The following is a 22114-nucleotide window of genomic DNA, read 5'->3' as shown; positions in this document are numbered from 1 at the left end:
TGCAGGCTGTGAACTACACAGTTGTATCTGTAGGCCCCGCTACAGTGGTCTAAAGAAGCATATAAAGCCATGGTAGACATTACGCCAGACTTTCTAACCTCAACAGTACTGACATTTTGGGCTGGATAATTTATAGCTGGGGAGTGGGGAGGGGCCTGTCCTGTGCATTGAAGGATGTTCAGCACCATCCCTGGTCTCTACCCACTGGATGCCAAATAGCATTCCTCCCCTAGTTGCAGTAACCAAAACTGCTCAGGCATTGCTAGTTGCCCCTTGGGGGGCAAAATCAACCCCCATTTGAGAACACTGCACTATAATCATGTCCAAAGATCCTATTTAGATAAGTAACTTGCTTCTTGTCACACCAATATTGTAAAGCCCTGATACAACGTAATAGACAGGTTGCAAGACTCACTCAGTTTGTGCACACATTGACACCTTGTGTTTTGCAGGTGCCTCAGTCCATGACCCCAACAGTGCCCCACCTTAGTAATGACAGTTATATGCTGAGTGCTAAGCATTAAATGATATCATCTCATTAAAATTTACAACAGCCTATGAAGTATTACTCCCATATTATAGATGACAATTTTGAGTTACGAATAGAGTGAAAAACCTTGCCCATGGTGACATAGCCAATTAGTGGCAAGGCTGTGTTGGGTCTCTGGAGTCCAGGCTCTTAGTGTTCTCCATTCTACTCCAGCCTTCCTCAGAGAACAGAATGGGAAATCAAAAGGCATGTTCTGGGTACCTATAGAATATAGGAACTGGTAAAATAGCTGCAGACCCAGGAAACTTACCTGGAACCTGTTGGCCAAGCCCATCCCCTGATCTCATGGCAACTAGCCAGGGAGGACTTCCAAGGAAACCCTGTAACAATACCAGGTCAGGGAAAAGGTGAGTTGTGAGCGAGGGTATGGGCCATGTCTAAGGAAAAGGATGGTGGCCAGCTTGGTTCTGCCACTTTAAAGGCATCCCTCCAGCTTTAGCCCAAGATAAGAGGACATTACAGTGGGTATACTCATTCTGAGGATGTTTCCCAACTTGGCCCAACCAACCTACATTTCACTGCCATCCCTTGCCATTCGGTTTTGAATCTTCTCATTTCTCCTTGACTTCTCAACCACTGTTCAGCCTTTCCAAGTAAAAGCCATTCTCTCCTTTCAAAATCTCTTTGTCTAGAGATTTTGGGCCTTTCAAAATCTCTTTGTCTAGAGTTTAATGTCTTCTATCAAAAGCTTGTTATCTCACTCATCTCTGAAAACCTTCTAGCCCAGGGCCTGACACATAGTACATTCCTTTCTACTCTCAGCAATGGCTCCGATTTTGCTTTGTAATAAGACCCCCCCACACACATTTGTGAATTATCAGTGAAGCAGCCCTAGTTGGGCAATCAGTCATCTCCATTCTCTCTGGAGCTCCAGAAAGCTCAGCCCAGATTCTTTGAATTTCACCAACTTGGAGTCCTGCTGAATGTAATTTTATTTCAGATTTTTCCACAGTATTTTACAAGTCTAACTTTTTTCAAGCTGGTTACTTTTGGAGGCAGTGAGGAGGTAGAAATATTCAGCCTAACTCTGGCCTGTCTGTTGTTCTATCATTTGGAGACACATTCCCAAACCAGCTGATAATTTGGTGCTGAACAGTTATATTTGGCTCTGGAATGCCCTGAAAATGCTCCCTAGACCCAAGGGACACTAGGAGAAACAGCAAGGCGAGCTCATTTCAGTCCCTAACCTCCACTGTTTTTCCCACTACCTAATGCAAATGTCACTATGGGAATGTAAGCTCTGCTTCGGGCTTACATCAGCTTTGGAGGGTTTCAACACACCCTCCCGCTGCCTCCATAAGACTAGGGATTATTTTTCTCTTCCTATTTGCCAGAAATAAATATTTATAACAAGAAAAGATTGCCAAGACTTGAAAAGTATTTGAATTATTTAATCCACCCTTATAAAAAGGATTTTCTCTGATTGGTGTTTGAATTGGCTAATGAATTTTAACCCTGGTTTTATCCCAAATCCGTTAGACAGCCACCAAACTGCAGGGAAGAATTCTGGGAACTTTCTTCTTTGCCAGTCTGAAAAGGATTACATTGTCCCAAGGTCTAAACCTGTAAATATACACTTATGAGTGTATGGTTCCAGAGCATGGCTTCATTCTAGTTGGCATGATCAGGGCCTCTCAAAAGACACCTGAACCTTTTCTTCAAGCTCTTCATCCCTAGTCCCCTCTCCCGGAAGGCAAGCTCCTGTTGGTATCCAGCCTTGCCCATTGAAGATCTTGGCCATGTGCCTCCAGAGCTGTCAATATGAAGAGCCTCAACTCCTGGTATGCTTCCAGCTACATTATAAGACTAGCTGGGCTTACCTTGGGCAAGCTATTTCAACAAAACTTGGGTTTGAATTCTGGCTCTGACACAAGTGGTGCAGCACTAACTCAGTTAACTAACCCTTCTGACTCTCAGTTTCTCAAAACATAAATAATCTCTCTCTCAGAGGGTTGTAGAAGCATCAAACAAGATCATGAGTATATGATGTTAGAAAAAACATGCATGCACCTGTGTGTATAGATATGTATATGTGTATATGTTTATACACACACACAAATTCACTAAAGCTTTTCATTTCCCTATTAATTCCTGATGTCTACGAAGACGTTAATTTGGTAAAATGATATCATTAAGCAATCAGGCATTTTGAACATTTTAATGTTTAATCCCTCTGATTTTAAACCATACATCCGTGTAGTTTATTTTAAAGGTGTGGAGGCCCATGTAATAAAGAGGAATAACATCTACTGAATGCTCAAGTGCTAAGTATCATGCTTTGTACTTGAATACGATATTATTGACTCCCCACACAATGTCATCACCACTGTTTATAGATGGAGAATGTGTGTCCCTAGTCACACACTAGTAAGAAAAGGGCTCAGATTTGACTCGGTGTGATCTGAAATATCCTCTGTCCCTCTCTGTCCTCTCAGTACGCAGCTTGAGAGATGCCTAGCTCCCAAGTCTGGGGCATTTAGCACTCTGAGATAATGACACTCATTGGTCCCCAAATCCTGATCAAGCTTGTCAGACTCCTATAGACAGATGGCTTGGGTAAACCTATGTCATAGGTACACACAGAATTCTAAAATATCTTTGGTAATGGACAAAAAAAAATTTTATTTCAAGATTATCTAAAAATTACATTTGGCTAGGCCCAGTGACTCACACCTGTAATCCCAGCGTTTTGGGAGGCTGAAGCGGGCAGATAGTTTGAGCCCAGGAGTTCCAGAGCTGCCTGGGCAACACAGGGGACCTTGTCTCTACCAAAAAAAAAAAAAATTAATTAGCCAGGTATGGCACTGCACTCCTGTGATGCAGTGACTAGGGTGGGGTGGGTGGGGGGGACAAGGTGGGAGGATCACTTGAGCACAGAAGGTTGAGGCTGCAGTGAGCCTTGATCGCACCACTGCACTGCAGCCTGGGCAACAGAGTGAGACCCTGTCTCAAAAGAAAATAACAAAAATTTAAACATAAAAATAAAATTTTCATTGAATGTCTGATTTCAAACTCCCACCCCTCCCTAATTTTCTCCCTAGTTGCAAACAAAAGCCAAGTGGGCCAGTCCGAGCTCCTGGCCTTCATTTCCCCTGCCTACCCGGTGCTAGTGAGCAGCAAAATGGCCACCTAGAGGGTGGACCAGCAGGGGCCTCAGCTGTCCTAGGAGTGGATCACGGCCCCACATATGTCACAACACCACTGGATTTGGCACATGCTGCAGCAAGGCTGGCACGGCCCTGGGGCCAAACGTGGCATGGCCGAGGTGCGGCAAGGAAGGCTTTGTGCCCTGCCTCCCAAATGGAGTTCCAGGAAGGAGTCAGATGACCTGAGTTATGGAAACCAAATGGCCCTCCTTTGTTTAGAGAGAGAGAGAGAAAAAAGTCACTCATTTTTGTGGTAAAACGAAAACAGGCTCCAAACCAAACAATCCTCTCAGAGCAGAAAATGCCAGCTCCACAGAGCAGGCCCACAGCCTGGGAGGCTGATACACTCGGATGGAGGAAGGTCTTCCACAGCCTCAGCGAAGCCTTTGCAGGCCTCCCAGTGAGGTTTTCCTCTGTTTTGCTCCAGAAATATTTGGTCTCCCAAGCAGAAAAGGAAAAGGAAAGGAGGGGAAAAGTGAGAAATGTCTGCCTGGCCTGGGCCACACTCATCCTCTCACTCATCTCCAGTTGGGATGGAGGGAGGAGAGAGGAGTTGTCCAGAGGCAGCCGGAAGTAAGGCCAGGCACTAACCCAGGAGCAGGGCATGCCAGCCTGGAGTCTCCCTGGCTGTGGTGCCGCAGTGCACTGCCTCGGATGCTCTCCTCGGCGTGACCCAGCTCTTCCCACAGAAGGCAGCCAGAGTCACAAGGCCTCCTGTGGCCGCTCTGTGGCTGCCCCGTGGCTCTGTGGGCCGGCTCTGTGGGCAGGGATCTGTACTCCCAGGTACTGCTGGTGCATGTGCAACAGGATAAGCCATGGCCACGAGGAAATAAATATAGGTTCGAATCAGCCACGCCTGTCCCCAGTTCATTCTCTAATACAAGCCTTTCCTGGAATGGAGAATCTCTTAGTGAGGAAAGAGTAATGCAGAGTTCATTTCCAGTCTTGGCTTTGCCTCTGGCTTGCGGTGCAACCTTAGATCACTGTCATCCCGCTCAGCCTCCATTTTGCATCTGAAATATGAGCCTAATGATCCCTGCCCTGCCTTAACTCACAAGGTTGTCATTACAAGGAAACAAAGCACAGCTTCTATCAAGGCTGGTGCTTATAGCCTGTTAGATAATCATGCAGACTCTGCAGCCAGACTGCCTGGGTGCAGATCCAAGCTCCCGTGTGTAACCTTGGGCAAGCTACTTAATCTCTCTATGTCTGTTCCTTACCTTTAAAATGAAAAGAATAATACACCTTCCTGATAGCTCCGCTAGAAGTTTAAATATGACTCAGTGACATACAGGAAGTGCTTAGAGATTGCCTGCATGCAATATGACCTGGCAAGTCTGGCTGTCATTGTAGATGCTCCTTGACTTAAGATGGGGTTATGTCCTGATAAATCCATCATAAGTTGAAAATACCATAACTCAAAAATGCATTTAATACACCTAACCTCCCAAACATCATCGCTTAGCCTCGCCTACCTTAAACATGTTCGAAACACTGACATTACCCTATGGTTGGGCAAAATCATCTAACGCAAAGCCTATTTTATAATAAAATGTTGAATAGCTCATGTAATTTATTTAATATTGTACTGAAAGTGAAAAACAGAATAGTTGTATGGGTACTCACCATTAATATACACAACTGAAAGCACCTTTATAAAGTCACAGTATTGTTTAAGTTGAACCATTGTTAAGTTGAGGACTGCCTGTATTATCATCACAGATGGAAGGACATCTTGAAAATAATAATGCTCGGGCCGGGCGCGGTGGCTCACGCCTGTAATCCCAGCACTTTGGGAGGCCGAGGCAGGCGGAGCACAAGGTCAGGAGTTTGAGACCAGCCTGGCCAATATGGTGAAACCCCGTCTGTACTAAAAAAAAAATACAGAAATTAGCCGGGCGTGGTGGTAGGTGCCTGTAATCCCAGCTACTTGGGAGGCTAAGGCAGGACAATCACTTGAACCTGGGAGATGGAGGTTGCAGTGAGCTGAGATTTTTGTGCCACTGCACTCCAGCCTGGGTGACAGAATGAGACTCTGTCTCAGAAAAATAATAATAATAATAATAATAATAATAATAATAATAATACTCAATTCAGGCACTGCATGATCCTACACTGTCATCATAAGCTTTATAATTTTACTCAATACAGCGTCACCATTCCTGCAACATTCCATCATCTGCCAACAGCTGATTCTAAACATGAGGGTAACCTCCAGTAGTTCCCTGTTGCTCTTAGGAAAAATTTCAAAAGCTTCATCATGGCCTATGTGGCCATGGTCATCTGGCCCTGCTGCCTTTTCTAGCCTCATTTTGAGCCATTGTCTGTCTCACTTAGATTCAACAGCCTCACTGGCCCTCTTTTAGCTCTCAAAAGATCTAGGGTCCTTCTTGCCCCAGGATCTTTGCAGTGCCTCCCCCTCTCCCACTCCACCCCGTCACCCAACCTCAGGTTTCAGCTTAAATAGCTTTTCCTCGGGGAAGCATTTCCTGACCTCCCAGATGAGGGCCAGCCCCCTCCTCCTTTTGTGTGCTCATCACAATTATAATTACATAACAATTTGTGTAATTACTAGCATGTTGGCTCCTTGGATAAGGTACTTTATCTGTTTTGTTCATTGCAAGCCTTAGCACATTGCTTGGCACGTGGTACACACTCAAAGAATTTATTTTTTAATAACGTTAAATAACTGTCTCTCCTGCCTCCTATAAAATCCATGAAAGCAGAGACTGTGTTTCTCTTCTCAAAGCCTACATCTCTAGTATATAGTAGGTCTTCAATAAATATTTGTTGAATGAATGGACAAATGACCTGGAATAATCTCCCTAACTTTTCACCACTTGAAGATTTTCCTGTACATCTTCTTCCTCCTCTTGCCAATGGGGACGTTGTGCTTAGCACTCAGATGTGTCCTCTAACTCCTATCCCAGGCAGCTTCCTAACCTTCACTCAGGCAAGAGTTTAATGTCAGCTATATTCTGCAGTCATGACTTGCAGATACCATAAGCGACATCAGTGTCACAACAAAAGCAGAATATTATCCTTTAATAATATATGTATTCCTTTGTGTCTTCTAGTTACAGGAACTTGTAGTCACAGCCTGATTAATGACATAGATCTTATTCATCTTCATTTCACCTATAGGCCCTACCACAGCCTTTTTGTACAGCACATGTACCCGATAAAAGCTGAGGCTTGAAGGAATGACTATTATATACTTAGTATAATAACTTCTCAGCCCTGTCTCTGGCCCCAGAAACTGGGATACAATGAAGTTCTTAATGAGCTTGAATTAAAGCCACTTTAAGCTTTTTCCTGGTCATCCATTAGAAGAAGCACAAGAACGTCCCTACTCCAAGAGTCCCCGACTCTGATCCACCTTCCACAGCTACATCTGCCACGACCTCCAAAATCATCACTTCAGTTTTACTCAAAAACCCACCAAAGTTCTTTCTGTAACTTAGAGAACTTTGTCCAAATCCCTCAGGCTAACTCAAAGAACTTGACCAAACTTTCTATACTGATCTTTTCTAATTCTTCTTATATCCTACCTTGGAACATGCCTTTAGTATGCCCTGTCTTTGCTCATGCCATTCCTTCACCAAGAATGTCTCTTCCCCATCTTTGCACAAAAGCACAGCTCATGTTTTGTGCTTTCCTATGATCTGACTATGACAGCCATGTGAAGGAAACTCCCTGTCTTATGAAGCCCAATGATACTTTGGTGAAGTCATTTGTCAGCAAACTTTTTCCACAAATACGGCTTCTCTCTCAAACTAGCCTTAGACATGGAACTCCTTAGGACCAGTCTAATATTTTCTTGTTTCCCCTCAGTGATTCCTGGTCTTAGATCTAGGAGTTCACTATTTTCTCACCAGTTGACTCAACTGCATGTACCACAGGAAGCTATGATTCAGGCAGGAGCACTTTAGTTCACTGCTAATGGGTTTTACAGATCAAGAGTTTTGTTTTTGTTTTTGTTTTTATTGTTATTATACTTTAAGTTCTAGGGTACATGTGCACAACGTGCAGGTTTGTTACATATGTATACATGTGCCGTGTTGGTGTGCTGCACCTATTAACTCGTCATTTACGTTAGGTATATCTCCTAATGCTATCTCTCCCCACTCTTCCCACCCCACGACAGGCCCCAGTGTGTGATGTTCCCCTTCCTGTGTCCAAGTGTTCTCATTGTTCAGTTCCCACCTGTGAGTGAGAACATGCAGTGTCTGGTTTTCTGTCCTTGAGATAGTTTGCTGTACATCTCGAGTTTTTAAGCTCAAAAAGATTTTTGTTTTTCTGATATCTCCCTGGACTTGGTTGATGTTCTCTAGAAGTCACTGAATTTGAAATTATAAACTCGCCTCCCTCTTCTTAATCCAGTGATTTCCTTTTTGCAGATGAGAAGCCCTTTTCTGTAGAAGATACTTATTTACTGTGTCCAGCGCCTATCTTAAAAGAAGTTGGCATGTAAGTTTTCACCATCAACTGAACCTCCCAGCCAGGGAAGAGAGAGAGGAGGTGTAGGGGGACAGGAGAAAAGAAAGCATCTAGAGAAAGTAGAGCCTTTCTCTAGGTTCCTCCAGCTTATGATGGAGCCAGTGTTTACAGTGACCCAGACACCAGGATAAGTGTTTTACAAAGTATCTCACTTGATTCTCCCAGGTTCCCCATAACCAGGTATTCCCACTATCCCAGTTTTACAGACATAGAGACTGTGGCTGCAAGACTTTAAATAGCTTGCCTAACGTCACACAGCAGTGAGTGGAAGAGTCTGGGCTCAATCCAAGGTCTGTCTGGCTTAATCACACCTACACTTCTAGAAAGTTCTCACACACTGGACCTCGCTCTGTCATCACCATTGCCCTGCTAGATAATTGTTATCTCCTCCTTAGAGAAAGGGAGGCTCAGAAAGGCCAAGTAGGGCCATGGCTGGTTCATGGCAAGCTGAGACCCCAGACTCACACCTTCCGATGTCCCACACGGTGCTCCTTCCTCGACTCTGCACAGCATCGGATGTTCACCCAGACCGGAAAAAGTTCCCTGAACTAATTTGTGGGGGAAAATCTCATGATGATGCAATTATGATAAGCACTAATGAGATGAGATCAAAACCATCAACAGAAGAAAGAGAATGGGCACCTTGAGCAAGAAAAGAAATACGTGGGAAATGAGGCAATGCTGGTGCAGAGAACAACAACAACAAAAATAACCTCTCCAAAACCGTGTCTATAATAGGCTAGACAAAGAATGGAGGCTTTAAGGGAAAAAAGTTGAACTCGTTCATCTGAATTTTGCCTTCAATCGTGTGTTCATATTGTAAAACCTCCAACTCTGGTTGCCCAGCATCAACCTGTGATGCCACTGATTTCACAAATTAGCTCAGTGTCCATGCTGCAAAATGCAACAAAACATGAGGTCAGTTTCCAGCAAGTGTCTTAGAGTGGGAAGAGATGGAAGACAAATTCATCTTCTGCTTTACTTCTGTGAGTCTGTTGGATGGTAAAAAAGCCATCCCCATCAAATCACTAAGAGTCCAGATAACAGCAGAATATTGCATTTATAGTTAGCCCAGTCTATCCCCCATTGACTTGGCCTATTTTTGAAGAATACTTTGTCCAACTACAATGTGACAAGCAAGTTAAATGAAAGTAAGCTTTGCCCATTCAACGCCACTCACTGCAATGCCAGAATGTCTGAATGCACTGCCTTAATACACCAGCCAAGCATATCCTGACACTTCTCTAAACTTTAGAGGAGGATGGGCTATACAGACTACCCCCCACATTTTACAAAAGAGGAAACTCAGACCCCTCCTCCCCTCCAGTCTCAAGGGTAGTTAAGAGCAGAGCCCAAAGGAGACCTGTGTGTCTGGCTCTCACCCTGTTGCTCATTGCACACCATGCTGAGAGTCTGCTTCCCTTGTTGTCGTTGCAGGAAAGCTGCACTCCAGGTCAGCATGAACGACGGCCTCTCTTTTATCTCCAGTTCTGTCATCATCACCACCACACACTGTGTAAGTCATAACCTTTCCCTTTACTAAAGATCTCATTATCATTGTCACTATCAATGTTTCTTAAGCAGCAATCTTCTCCAAAGGTACCCTGGAAAGTTTTTTGGTTCTTCGTTCTGCTCGCTGAGCTTTGATCCAGCACTGCTCCACCAGCCCCAGGCTGGATTGGGGTGTGCTGTACCCCAGAGTGTATCAGGCATGTCTGTGTTAAGTTATCCAGCTCTCCCATTTCTGCTGAAGGGGAGATCTAAAGTCACTGGCCTGACCAGATGGTAAGATGGGCTATGTCTGTGCAGTAATGAGAGTGGAGTCCCAGATAGAGTGGATTTAGGAGAGAATGGATGGAAGGGAATTGGACAGCCTATATAGAAAGAACGTCTTAGGGAGTTCGTCTCTAAAGGGATGTAGGAAAATGGGTATGAGCTAAAGGAAAATGTGGAGTTTGGGGAGGTCATTTTATTTAGGATGGGAGAATTTGCAACTTGCTTATTATTGTGGAAATAATCCAGGAGAAAATGGAAAACTGGTGAAGCAGGAGAGAGAGTGGGGAAGGAGCCCTTACAATAGGGATTGTGAGGCAAGAGTGGGGACTGCATTCTCTCTCCCAGCTCCTCAGATAGCCCTTCCCTGGAGCCTTCGCATCAAGTAGTTTTCATTCCTGGCTATATATAAAATCACCTGGAGAGCTTTTTAAAAAGATTGGTGCCCTGACCTCACGCAAGACTGACTGAATCTAAGCCTCTGGCATGAGCCCTAGCTTTGGTGGTTCCACGGCATCCCCAGGAATTTGTCATGTGCAGCTGTGACTGAGAACCCGTCAGCCTCTGGAGTTGGTCCTGCCCACTGTCAATGTCTCAGAGCTCAGCCTGTCAGGGGGCAGTCAGAGCTTAGTTAGCTCATGTCAAGACCTCAACCTTGGCCGGGCACAGTGGCACATGCCTGTAATCCCAGCACTTTGGGAGGCCGAGGTGCATGGGTCAGTTGAGCCCAGGAGTTCAAGACCAGCCTGGGCAACATGGTGAAACCCCATCTCTACAAAAAATACAAAAATTAGCTGGGCATGATGGCGCACGCCTGTAGTCCTAGCTACTCAGGAGGCTGAGGTGGGAGGATGGCTTGAGCCCGAGAGGCGGAGGTTGCAGCGAGCTGAGATTGCACCACTGCACTCCAGCCTGGGTGACAGTGAGACCTTGCCTTAAAAAAAAAAAAAAAAAAAAAAAATTAAAAAAAGACATCAGCCCCTAACATGAGCATTTCGAAAATAACCTTTGTCAGCGTATTCAGTTTCTTTAACTGAATACATTTCTCCATTAGCTCATTCTAGAAACTAATGTTTGGCCTGATGGTCAGCTTGCGTAGTTATTATACTATAGTCACTTCCTTGTTGGCCTTTGGAAGCTGTGTTGATAGAACCTCTCAGTAACTGGAGTTGTGTCCTTAATACCATCACAGTTGGACAAGAAAGAGCAGGCACGCACTGAATGTAGATAATATAGAAATGAGTTATCATAAAAGAACAGGAAGCCAGTCCTCATGATGGACAACAATCTCCCTCCTAATGCCCCCAACACCAATTTTCATCTTGTGTCAGGAGCAAACCAATTTTCTTGAAAGCAGCGTAACCCATTGTAAATGGTACAGATGATGGGAAAGTTTTACTTGACCAAAGCAAGAAACTAGGATTGTGTCAGGGAAGTGTTACCACTGAGAAATGTCCATGTCTCAGACATCTGGTCAACCCTCAGTCTGTAGGCCTCAGTAGGATACCACCAAATTTTTAAAACTGTATGCAGAAGCGTTGAAATTTCTTCAAGTGTGTCCTGCCTGATCCTGTTGAAAATTGACCCTTCTGGGACCTGCCAACCTGCAGGAAATGATTAAAATACTCTAAATCGAATAACTCCATTCCAGATTCCTCCCAGCTTTGAGTGATCCAACAGTTGGATCTGTATTTCTCATTATGTCTGACCATACCACCGAGAAACAGCTACCGCCCTTGAGACCACAGAGCAGAGGAAGTGGGAAGGGAAGACATCTCAGGACTAAACTTTTGGTATGGCAAATACAGGGCTACAACTTTAAATCATGGGCCTCTAATTAAGAAGAAAAGGTGTCCTTGCCAATGCATTGCAAAATTAAAAGAATTCCCATTGAGTCCCACTATACCTTCCCAGCCCACGCCAGCCTCCAGTTACGTCTTACATGTCCCTCATCTGAGCACATGCCACTAAATCTTCTCTTCACTTGACCCTTGATCAAGACCACCTCCTAATGTATTCTGCATTATTCCATTTTCATGTGAGAATGCTGTGTTAGTTTACAACAAAATTATAACCACTCTAAGATTTGTGATCCAAGTTCTTTCAGTCATGTATTCAACACATATTTATTGATCACAATGTGCTAGGTACCACTCTGGGTGCCTGGGATATATCAGAGAACACAACAGATTAAAATACCTGTGTGATCAGGGAACGGAAGACAATAGGTAATAAACATAGTAAACAAACTACGTGCTATGGTAAAAGGTAATAGATGCTATAGGATAATTAGAAGAGAGTGAGAAGATTTCCTACCACCTAGGCGAGTAGGTTCCAATTGTAAATAGAGTAACGGATACATTGAAAATGTGGTATTTGAGTAGCAACCTGGATAGTGAGGCTCCCATGAGGCTATGGGAGCGTGGGGAAGGGTGGGATATCTCAAACCAAGAGCCCTCATGCTAAGACCCTGTGGCCAGCGATCCTTGGTGTTCACAGAAGAGCAGGCAGGCAGGTGCCATCCCCAGGCATCTCCATGCCTGCTGCTGTCCTCATTCCCTCTCAGGATAGCAGCAGGCAGTGAGATGCCCGGGGATAGGATGTGCAGGGTTGTGGAAGGACTTTGGCTTTTGAGCAGAGGAGCAACATGGTCTGACTTATATTTAGCAGATTACTCGGCTGTGGGCAGACAGAGACAAAGATGGAAGCAGTGTGACTTGTTAGGAGGGTTATGGCAATATTTCAGGCAAAAGGTGATGATGGGTTGAATCAGGGGAGGGCAATGGAGGTGGAGAGAAGTTGTCAGAGTTGGATTTATTTTGAAAGCAGAGCTAGTGAATTTTCCAAAGCATTGAATGTAGGGTTTAGAGAGAGAGAAGAATCAAGAATGTCCCAAGCATTTTGGCCTAAGAAACTGAAAGGATGGAGTTGCCATCAGCTGCCAGACAGGAGGAAGACAGAGGGAGAAGAAGATTTAGGGAGGAGGGGGAACAATCAGGGAATCAGTTTTGCTGTGACCTTGATAAGTTGTTTAGCCCCTAGCCAGGTGCCATGGCTCATGTCTGTTATCCCAACACTTTAGGAGACATAGGCGGGTGGATCACTTGAGGGCCAGTTTAAGACCAGCCTGCCCAACATGACAAAACTCTGCCTCTACTAAAATACAAAAATTAGCCTGGCATGGTGGCCCATGCCTGTAGTCCCAGCTACTCTGGAGGCTGAGGCAGGAGAATCAGCCTGAACGTGGGAGGCGGAGGTTGCAGTGAGCTGAGATCATGCCACTGCACTCCAACCTGAGTGACAGAGCGAGACTCCATCTCCAGGAAAAAAAAAAAAAAAAATTGTTTAGCTCTTTTGTGCTTTAGTTTCCCAATCTATAAAACTAAGATAATAAAAAATTTACATCTATCAGTATTGTGAACATTAAATGAAATAATATTTGTAAAGTATTTGACAGAAGACCTAGCAGGTAGTAAGTGCTCAGTAATTGTTAGCTGTTTTATAGTGGAAGCTTAATGAAAAAATTTTTAACTAATTTGAGATTCCTCCTAGAGAGCTGGCTCTTTAATTTAGAGTCTCGTTATAACCAAGGGGCTCCTCTGAGATGTATCCGGGGGTACATGTTTATCACTTGACCAAGCCCAGGTGATTGAAAGGGGGAAGAAGAGATGGCCAAATTCATCCAGAAAAGGGGCCTTATATTCAAACATAAAACTCCAGTCCCCAACCAGATCCTACACAGCAGCTCAAATTAAAGGCTGAAACTATCATTGGGCAAAATAGAGATGCAAGTGGAACATGTGGGTATCCAAAATATGAAGTAAGGTCTTGGACTTGTGTTTGTTTCTTGGGAAGCTGGTTTGGAGGACAAGGTTTTTCAATCAAAAGTGATCCTCTGGGTCTGAGTAAAGGGATATTGTCAATGCCAGTCACAGCCTGCCCAGTTCATCACCTGGAACCAAAAATATTTTTAAAATATGTAGTTGAGACTTTTCTTTTCTCACTTTATTTGGTGCCCATTTGGACACCTGTGTCACAAGTTTTCAAGGTCTGCAATGAATAACTGTTGCCTGAGCCAGAAGCAGAAATTCTGTGGAGTTTTACAGGAAAGAGATTTTTCCGTCCGCTAAAAGATTCCTATACAGATGGTAAACTTTGGTGAGCTCCATGACTATAGAAAATGGTCAAACATCCAGAGTCCTCTCTCACCAGATATTTAAATACACCCATCTCTGTAGTCTTAACTGCCTCACTTTTCTTCACCAAACTCCAGCCAGAGGTTGAGAAAATTACTAATATAGTGCTGCTTTAAGGAAAGTATTGAAAAGAGATTTGTCCTTTTGAACAAAGCAAGCAAATTTTACAAACATAAAGAACTTTTCATGAAGATTGTTTTCTTTTAGATACTTAAAAATTCTATTATTTCCCACCCAAAGTGTCCAAAAATCAGGAAATCAATCAAGTAGGTCTTGGACTTCTACTGTCTCTCCTAATCACTGTCCTTAAGGAGCTTAAAATCCAGTTGGAGAAAGAGCCCAACAAGCATATAAAAGAGTGTATAATAGGCTGGGCGTGGTTTCTTACGCCTGTAATCCCAGCACTTTCAGAGATTGAGGTGGGCGGTTCATAAGGTCAAGAGATCGAGACCATCCTGGCCAATATGGTGAAACCCTGTCTCTACTAAAAATACAAAAATTAGCTGATGTGGTGGCGCGCAGCTGTAATCCCAGCCACTCAGGAGGCTGAGGCAGGAGAATCGCTTGAACCCGGGAGGCAGAAGTTACAGTGAGCCAAGATTGCACTACTGCACTCCAGCCTGGTAACAGAGCAAGACTCCGTCTCAAAAAAAAAAAAAAAAAGAGTGTATAAATGTATAATAAAGAACAAGATTGTATGAGTCAGGTGTAAATGCCATAGGATTTCAGAGCAGGGAAGGATAAGTGAAGGCAAGAAGAGTCAGGAGAGCTTCATGGAGAGATAACACCTGAGTGATTTGAAACATAGTAATTATAGGTGAAGAAGTGGGACCAGGCCATGCCCTAAAGAGACACCAACCCGAACCAGGGATGGATATATCTCTGAGCATAGTTTGTTCATGGGCTCTCCCAGACCATGACTTTGTTGTTGTTTTTCCTTGTCGTTTTGCATCCATTTCTGGGGCCTTTTAATGTGGGGACATTTCTCAAGTTGGCAACTATCCTCGCAGGATGTACGCTCCACATCCTTGATCTTGAACACCCAAGATGTGACAGTGCGGCCCAGTTGATGCTCATCCCTGTTAACTCTGATCAGGATTTGCTTTGTACTGGCTGCTGGGTTGGAAAGTCACAATCTTTGAAGAAAAGAAAATGACCTAAAGTTAGACATAAGGTTCCAAATTCAACATTAAATAAATGAAGACCCCTGTTTTTTTCTCCTGATATAGATGAAAAACAGCCTGACTGCAATAGCAACAAGGTTCAATAACTTTGAGCGGATCCATATCATATCATTGTTTAGAGAAATGCCATTTGAATGAAACCTGAAATTCAACAAACTGAGACCTGAAACATCAAAGCGAAAACAACTGCCCTATAATTGCAGCATAATGGAGGAATTAAGAATACATGATATTGAGTCGAAAATCTTAATTTCACATCCCAGCCCCTTGACTTTCCAGGGTGACCTTGGACAGGTTTACCTGCAGCCTGTTTCAGAACCTGTCTCGCATTTTTATAGTAAAGATTAAGTATATAAGGGGCTTGAGGTACATAATAGTCTGTCAAAAAATGACAGCTGTGTATTAGGTTATTGCCCTAACTGTCCTTGCCAAGTAAAAGTCTAATGCCCTGCCCCATTAGATTCACTGTACGTGTCCTGTAGCTTATAAACAGGCTGTCTCCCTCTGATTAAGAAGCATGCTCCTTTTGAGTCTCTACGATAAGCCTGGATTTTAGGAGCAGTCTGGAAAAAAACTTTGAAGATGTTGCCCACAAGATAACTAGGAAGAAAAACACCAGTACATCAGATGTGGCGATAAGTCAAACAAGACTGGGTGGCAGGCTGACTCTTTGCTACTTTTGAAGAGTTTTCCTCAGTAAATGAATCAAGTAAATAGTAACATAGGGAAATATCTAGACAACTTAAACACATGAATTAAAGCAAGTAAAGTTGATACATTATTACCACATGCAAAATTTCTGTTGCCACAAAAATATCTATCATGCATTCAGAATCTTGGGATTCTTAAATGTTCTTTTGTTCTATTCTATATGTACTTTCTTTGGGGCCCCTTTTTCTGATATAAAGATAGGGATTTGCCTAAAAAAATAATTTTAGCTCAATATGACAAGCCTAGGGACCTTCTCAATTATGTTGCCAGACAAAGACTCCAAAATTTTCTCTCCAAATTCCTCTTTTCCATATTCCAAGTTGTGCCTTCACTTCCTCCTCTCACGCAAAGGCCTGGAGAGCCACAGACTTGTTCATTGTTTCAGGGAGAAAGACCCTGTTAACATCCAGGTTATTTTCAACACTTCATGGCTACCTATGTTTCACAGGAAGGCGGGCCACCAGCTGCCATATAGAGGTAGTTTATAGCTTTGGAAACAACTGGAGAGTTGTCATAAAGAAAACGCAGACATTGGAAAGAGCGGTTGTCTCTCAGGCATAGTATTGCCCCTATGTTTCTTGAGGCAAAACAGACCATCTTGTTCACTGTCATAAGCCAGCACCTGGCACAATGTCTGCACATACTCATTACTCAGCAAATCATGATGGTTGAGTGAATAAATGAATGAACCCAATCAAGGGTCATACTGGTACCATGATGGCACCTACTGGCAGGAAAGAAAAGGAGCCAGAAGGAGGTAGAATCAGAACAGGGGGCTCTGAGTTGGTTGGGAGATAGACTTCAGAAAAGGATGGCCGGCAATTCAATCTTCATATCCAAGGAGCTTGAGCATAATTTAACAGGTGAAAAAAATCTGCCAGGTGAGAAACTATAACCAGCGTTCCCAGGAAGGGCAATAGTCAAAGATATCATCATAAAAGCACCAGCGCCAGTAGGAGCAGACCCCTTCCTGGGGTGCAGACTTGGTGGAAGGGTGTAGAAATAGCCCACTAACTGGATCAAGATTCTGGGCAGGCCTCTAGTCTGTGAGGGTCTGCAGCACAAGGCTGGAAGCCAAGCAGAACCATAGAGACTGATAGACTCAAGATCACTCCAGAAAAGCTGTGACCCAGGGAACATTGGCATGGCCTGAGCTCACCCTGGAATACCAGAAACGTAGATTACAGCAGTTCAGCTAATCTGGATGCTGCCAGCTGGGGCTGAGGATGCACAGTCTGCTTTGGTGAGGACTGGGGATGTGCTGGAGCCCAGAGGTAGAGGCCACAGTGACTGCAAGTAAAAGACAGCAGAGGAGGGCAGTGACCACCCCCTACACTGTCTTTGGAGGAAATTTCCAGGGGTCTGTTTTCTAAGTCAGTTCAATTCCATTGCCAGTTGCTTTAAAGCAACGAGAGAATAAAAATCCAGCCCGGTTTTGTAGTCATTATGACTCTTTAGGTAAACAGACAGCTGGCATGGCTGCCCTTGCCAAAATCTCTTGAATTTCACCAGCCTGGCAGGGAGTGAATCCAGTAGCCTGTGCTGAGTGGCAATCTCACCTTCCAACATAATAAAAAATTATTGCATACTCTTCAGAGAAAGTAGAAATCAGAGACATTTTTGTCTTCTATTTCTTTTCTAAGGTCAGCAAACAGTCCATCAATCAAGTAGGTAGCTGTCTTTGGGATAGACAATTCATTCCAGTGCTTTATGCATGTGGGCCTCTTTACTAAGGAAAGAAGGTTGGGGAGGAGGTTGCTGGTGGCAAATGGAGCCAATGATATCATAACAATCAGGACCAACGTGTTTTAAATCTATACTCTGCGCAAAGTGTTAGGGACTCGAAGAATAGCCAGTCCTTGCCCTCCAGAGGCTTACAATACAGTTGCCAAGGCAGGATATATTACTTAAAGAGGTAAATATTATACGATTTGGGGTATAAAAGCAAATATCACACAGGTACCCTGAAATTCCCCACCTGTTCCAAAGACTCATGAGCCTTTAGATAAGTCAATGGACACAAACATGGCACGCTCTGAGGAGTGTCCACTTCATGGGCCTGGTGAGTTACTTCCCAGTTACCTAAGAAGGATTTTCACCCCTTCTGCAAAGCGAAGCTGGACAGATTATTCCAGAAATTCAGGTATAACAAGTAGGCAGCTCATGATTAGCTCAGTCCCAAAACTCTATCCCATGAGTGTATTTTCCCCAACAAGACTCTCCCCAAACTGTTTCTCAATACCAGGAAACAACCTCTGAAGAAAAGAAGACCCTTCCAAACAACCAATTGCAGAGAACAGAATCAGGACTCACTGACTTTCCCCTGTAGGTTCCTTCGCCCCAACAATATTATCCCACTTCCTGTCCAACTTTCCCACACCCACTGCTTCTTACTCATTCAGTGTCACATAACCTGGAAGAATGAGGCAAAACTGAACTGGAAGGGAGATAGAAGACTCACCTTGAAGAGGGTTTGAATGACAGAATATGGAGTTTGGGCAATGGGAAGCCATTTGAGGGAGGCACAATGCATTATTTTAGGGGGATTAATTTAGCATGTGTATGCTTTAAGTATATTAATAACAAAATGGCATTAATTTGGATGCCACTGATTTGTGAATTTGGTCATCTGGAAAAGGAGTAGGCTCTAGTTTACTTTTCCATTATTTGGGCTAAAGGAACTTAGTGCCAAGAGTGACCAATCCACAGCACTGGGGCTACAAGTGAATCATAGAGCCTCATACTCAGCCCTTGAAAAAGGACAACCACTGATGCACTTTGTTATTGCTGTAATTATAGGTGATAGGTCCTTTGAAATATGTGGCTTAGCAAAACACAGAGGAAACACTTGAGAGGAAAAGTGGGCTTTGGGATCAGATCAATGTGGCTAAAAATCATGGTTCTGCTACTTACAGGATGTATGACTTTAGACTGAAATAATGTACTTAGAAGAGCTGGCATGGGGCCTGGCACACAGTAGATGCCCAATCTTAGTTTTCTTGTACTGATGTTGTGGTCTCTGTATGAATTTGTACAGTGAGATGGTTTCTAAAGACTCTGACTTCTGGTTGAATTAGCAGAAGTATAGTATCTGAAACTAAGGAGGTGATGGGACCTCTCTCAACTTGGTGAAGTTAAAATCTCCATTCTAATATTGTGTTCAGTACCAAGGATACTCCAAGGGAGAACATAGAGAAACTGAGTGTATGAGAAATGCTACCAAATACGGTATGTTATGTAGAATATAGAATTGGAGCTCTTTAGCCTGGGGCATACTTAGCATAGAGACAATATTCAAAGGGCTGTTCTGAAACACATGCAGCTATACCTGTAGAGCCCTAATTCTACAGATTATTTGTTGTATAGACCCAAGGGGTCAGTTTCTGGCTTCGTTTTTAAAAAGGCCTTTTTAATTAGCTGCATTGGGTGGGAATGAGCTCCCTATTATAGTTGCAGTCAAGCACAGGCAGCAGGACAACTTGGCAGAATTATGTAATCATCATTCATGCCTCAGAGTGGGGATTGGAATAGAAAAGCTTTCAGACTCCTTATGCTGCTGAGAGGCTGTGACTGTAGACCTAAAAGTATGTTAGGAAAGGAGTAAACTAAATACTATCAGTCCTATACAGTATCACAAATAAGTTTGGTTCTTACATTTTGAAAATGAATCTAGGAGAGCTCTGTTGGTGATACTGGAGACAACTTCTCTTAGTGCAGTGCAGATTGGCCAACCTCCACCTAATACAAGTGGGATCATGTTTCAGACCAGAGTACTTCAAACTCCTGAGAATAATCTGTTTTCAAGTAATCTCAAAACACACCCTGTAATTTACAAACAACACATTAGTCACAAATCAGTCTCCTCTATTTATTAGCCAGTCTCCATAGAGCCATACTTAATTCAAGGTATTTTTTTACAATGTGCCAGTATTTTTATTATTATGATTACTATTATTATTATTTTAACAAGATGGCTTGTGGTTTTACATACAATCATTACAGATGGTAAAAGACCACAGGAATATCAGAGTGCAGAACTCAGATCTCAAATATTGTTTATGAACTGAAATAAAAGTAGTTTGCCAACATCTCTATTTTGACAACCCTTGTAACCCTTGTATGTATAAAAATATCTTTTAAAAGATGTTTTGGATGATTCATGCTGATTTGTTTTTCTTGGATGTTTGAGCAATTGACTTTCAATATTTTTATATCTAAGTATTTTAAAGAATGTTTTCCCTAAGTTTGAAATTTCCTTGTTGTGAGAGTAAATTGAGAAAAAAAAAATTTTTCTGAATCTATACTTTAGAAAACACTGAGATAAGCAAATAGTAAGATGGTAGAACTAGAAGTTAAATCAAAATAATCCGTGAGCAAAATAAATATAATGGACCAAACTCAGCAGTTTAAAAACACAGATTGACAGATTGTGTTTTTAAAATATCCAGCTATGTATGATTTACAATAAAACATATATTCAATAAAACATAAGGACACAGAAAGATTGAAAATAAAAGCATGTGAAAAGTTTTATCAGGCAAATACCAAAAGAAAGTTAGTATAGCTATATTAATATTTGATAACAAACTTATTGGCAAAAAATTATTGGTATAAAGAGGACCATTACATAATGTTAAAAGGAACAGTTAACCTAGAAGTTATAATAATTCTGATCTGCACTTAATGACATATCCTCAGCATATATAAAGCAAAAATTGATAGAATTGCAAAGAGAAATTGATAAATCCACCATCACAGGAGGAGGTTTCCATACAATCCTCTCAGTAATTAATAGATCAAGCAGCCAAAAGAATTAATAAAATGTAAATGATTTGAAGAATTTAATTAAATATAATCTAGTGGACACATGATAAAGCCCCAGCATAACATTCGAAATAGGGTCCAAAGTTTTTTGCATAAAATGAAGACTTATGCAACTATAAGACTAATGACAAAAATATCATACTTCATCAAATCTAAGACACACTTTTCTTTCCACATTTTAACATCTCTAAAATTGATATGTTTCAGATCATAATAATATATCATGATATAATGGGCAGTGTTTTCCCTAATAGCTCATAAAATAATGAGACATTCTACCACAGATACCTCTGAAATGCAATGAAATATTTTCTATCAGTCTGTACTGTACCAAAAGTAAAGATAATGAAATATATCCTGAATGAAACTGATCAGTCACTTATTTTCCACTGCCCACCCCCATTCACAGTGGGAAATAAGAACTCCAGCCTTTCCCCTTTGGGGAATGGCTTACTGTATATAGGAAATCTGCATCCAACAGAGAATATCTATTCTTTTTTAAGTACACTTTTACACTTTAAAACAAGCAGTCATGTACCATAAGCCAAGTCTCAACAAATTTATAAAAATGACATATAGATCATATTCTGGTACCAAATAAAAAACAATTGAAATCAATAGCCAATCAAGTTACCAATCAATTTTGAAAATCTCATATGTTTTGAAATTTCAAACACACACCCAAAGCATTTATGAGTCAAAGTAATATCATAATGTAAATTAGAAAATACTTAGAACTGACCAATTATGAAGATGCCAAAACCAAAACTTGGAATGCAGCTAAGTGGTCCTTACAGGGAAATTTGTCATCTTGAGGGTTTATGTTAGAAAAGAATAAAAGTTTAAGACAATTAGCCAAGCATAGAACTCAGGAGATTAGAGAAGAATGATAGAGTAAACCCTTTCAAAAAAGAGAAGGCCAAGACCAAGAAAGAACAGAATAGAAAACAAGATAAATAGAGAGGCAACAAAGAAAACTATTAGTTGGGCATAGAAGAGGTGAAAAGAGAAATAGACGTGTATAGAAAGAACTGTGTACTTGCTTGTCAATCTGGTTGGGAAGATAAGCTAAAGTCAATGCTGTCATGAGTTCTGGGCGGTACTGGAGAGAAATCATTAATCAAGAGAACCAAGAAAGCACATGCAAATTGAGTTCATCCCTCACCTACCCCGAGTCTCCTTCCCAGAAAGCCTTTGTACACAAAATGGTTGCTATAAAATATTGTAAAA

General features: G+C 42.3%; 1 protein-coding gene across 5 annotated transcripts in view; it reads left to right on the top strand.

The window, feature by feature from the left end:
- Positions 1–22114, top strand: part of ANTXR1 (ANTXR cell adhesion molecule 1) — a 245074-nt gene that overhangs the window by 109792 nt on the left and 113168 nt on the right. For all 5 annotated transcript variants that reach the window (XM_032176723.2, XM_058428667.1, XM_058428666.1 and 2 more), the window contains exons 11-12: positions 8097–8166; positions 9634–9712. In XM_032176723.2, coding sequence (XP_032032614.1) covers positions 8097–8166; positions 9634–9712 — 149 coding nt within the window. The remainder of the gene's footprint in view (positions 1–8096; positions 8167–9633; positions 9713–22114) is intronic.

This window comes from Hylobates moloch, unplaced genomic scaffold (genome assembly GCF_009828535.3).
Source record: "Hylobates moloch isolate HMO894 unplaced genomic scaffold, HMol_V3 SCAFFOLD_15, whole genome shotgun sequence".
NCBI classification, from domain to species: Eukaryota; Metazoa; Chordata; class Mammalia; order Primates; family Hylobatidae; genus Hylobates; species Hylobates moloch.
This window is presented reverse-complemented; position numbering and strand designations above follow the sequence as displayed.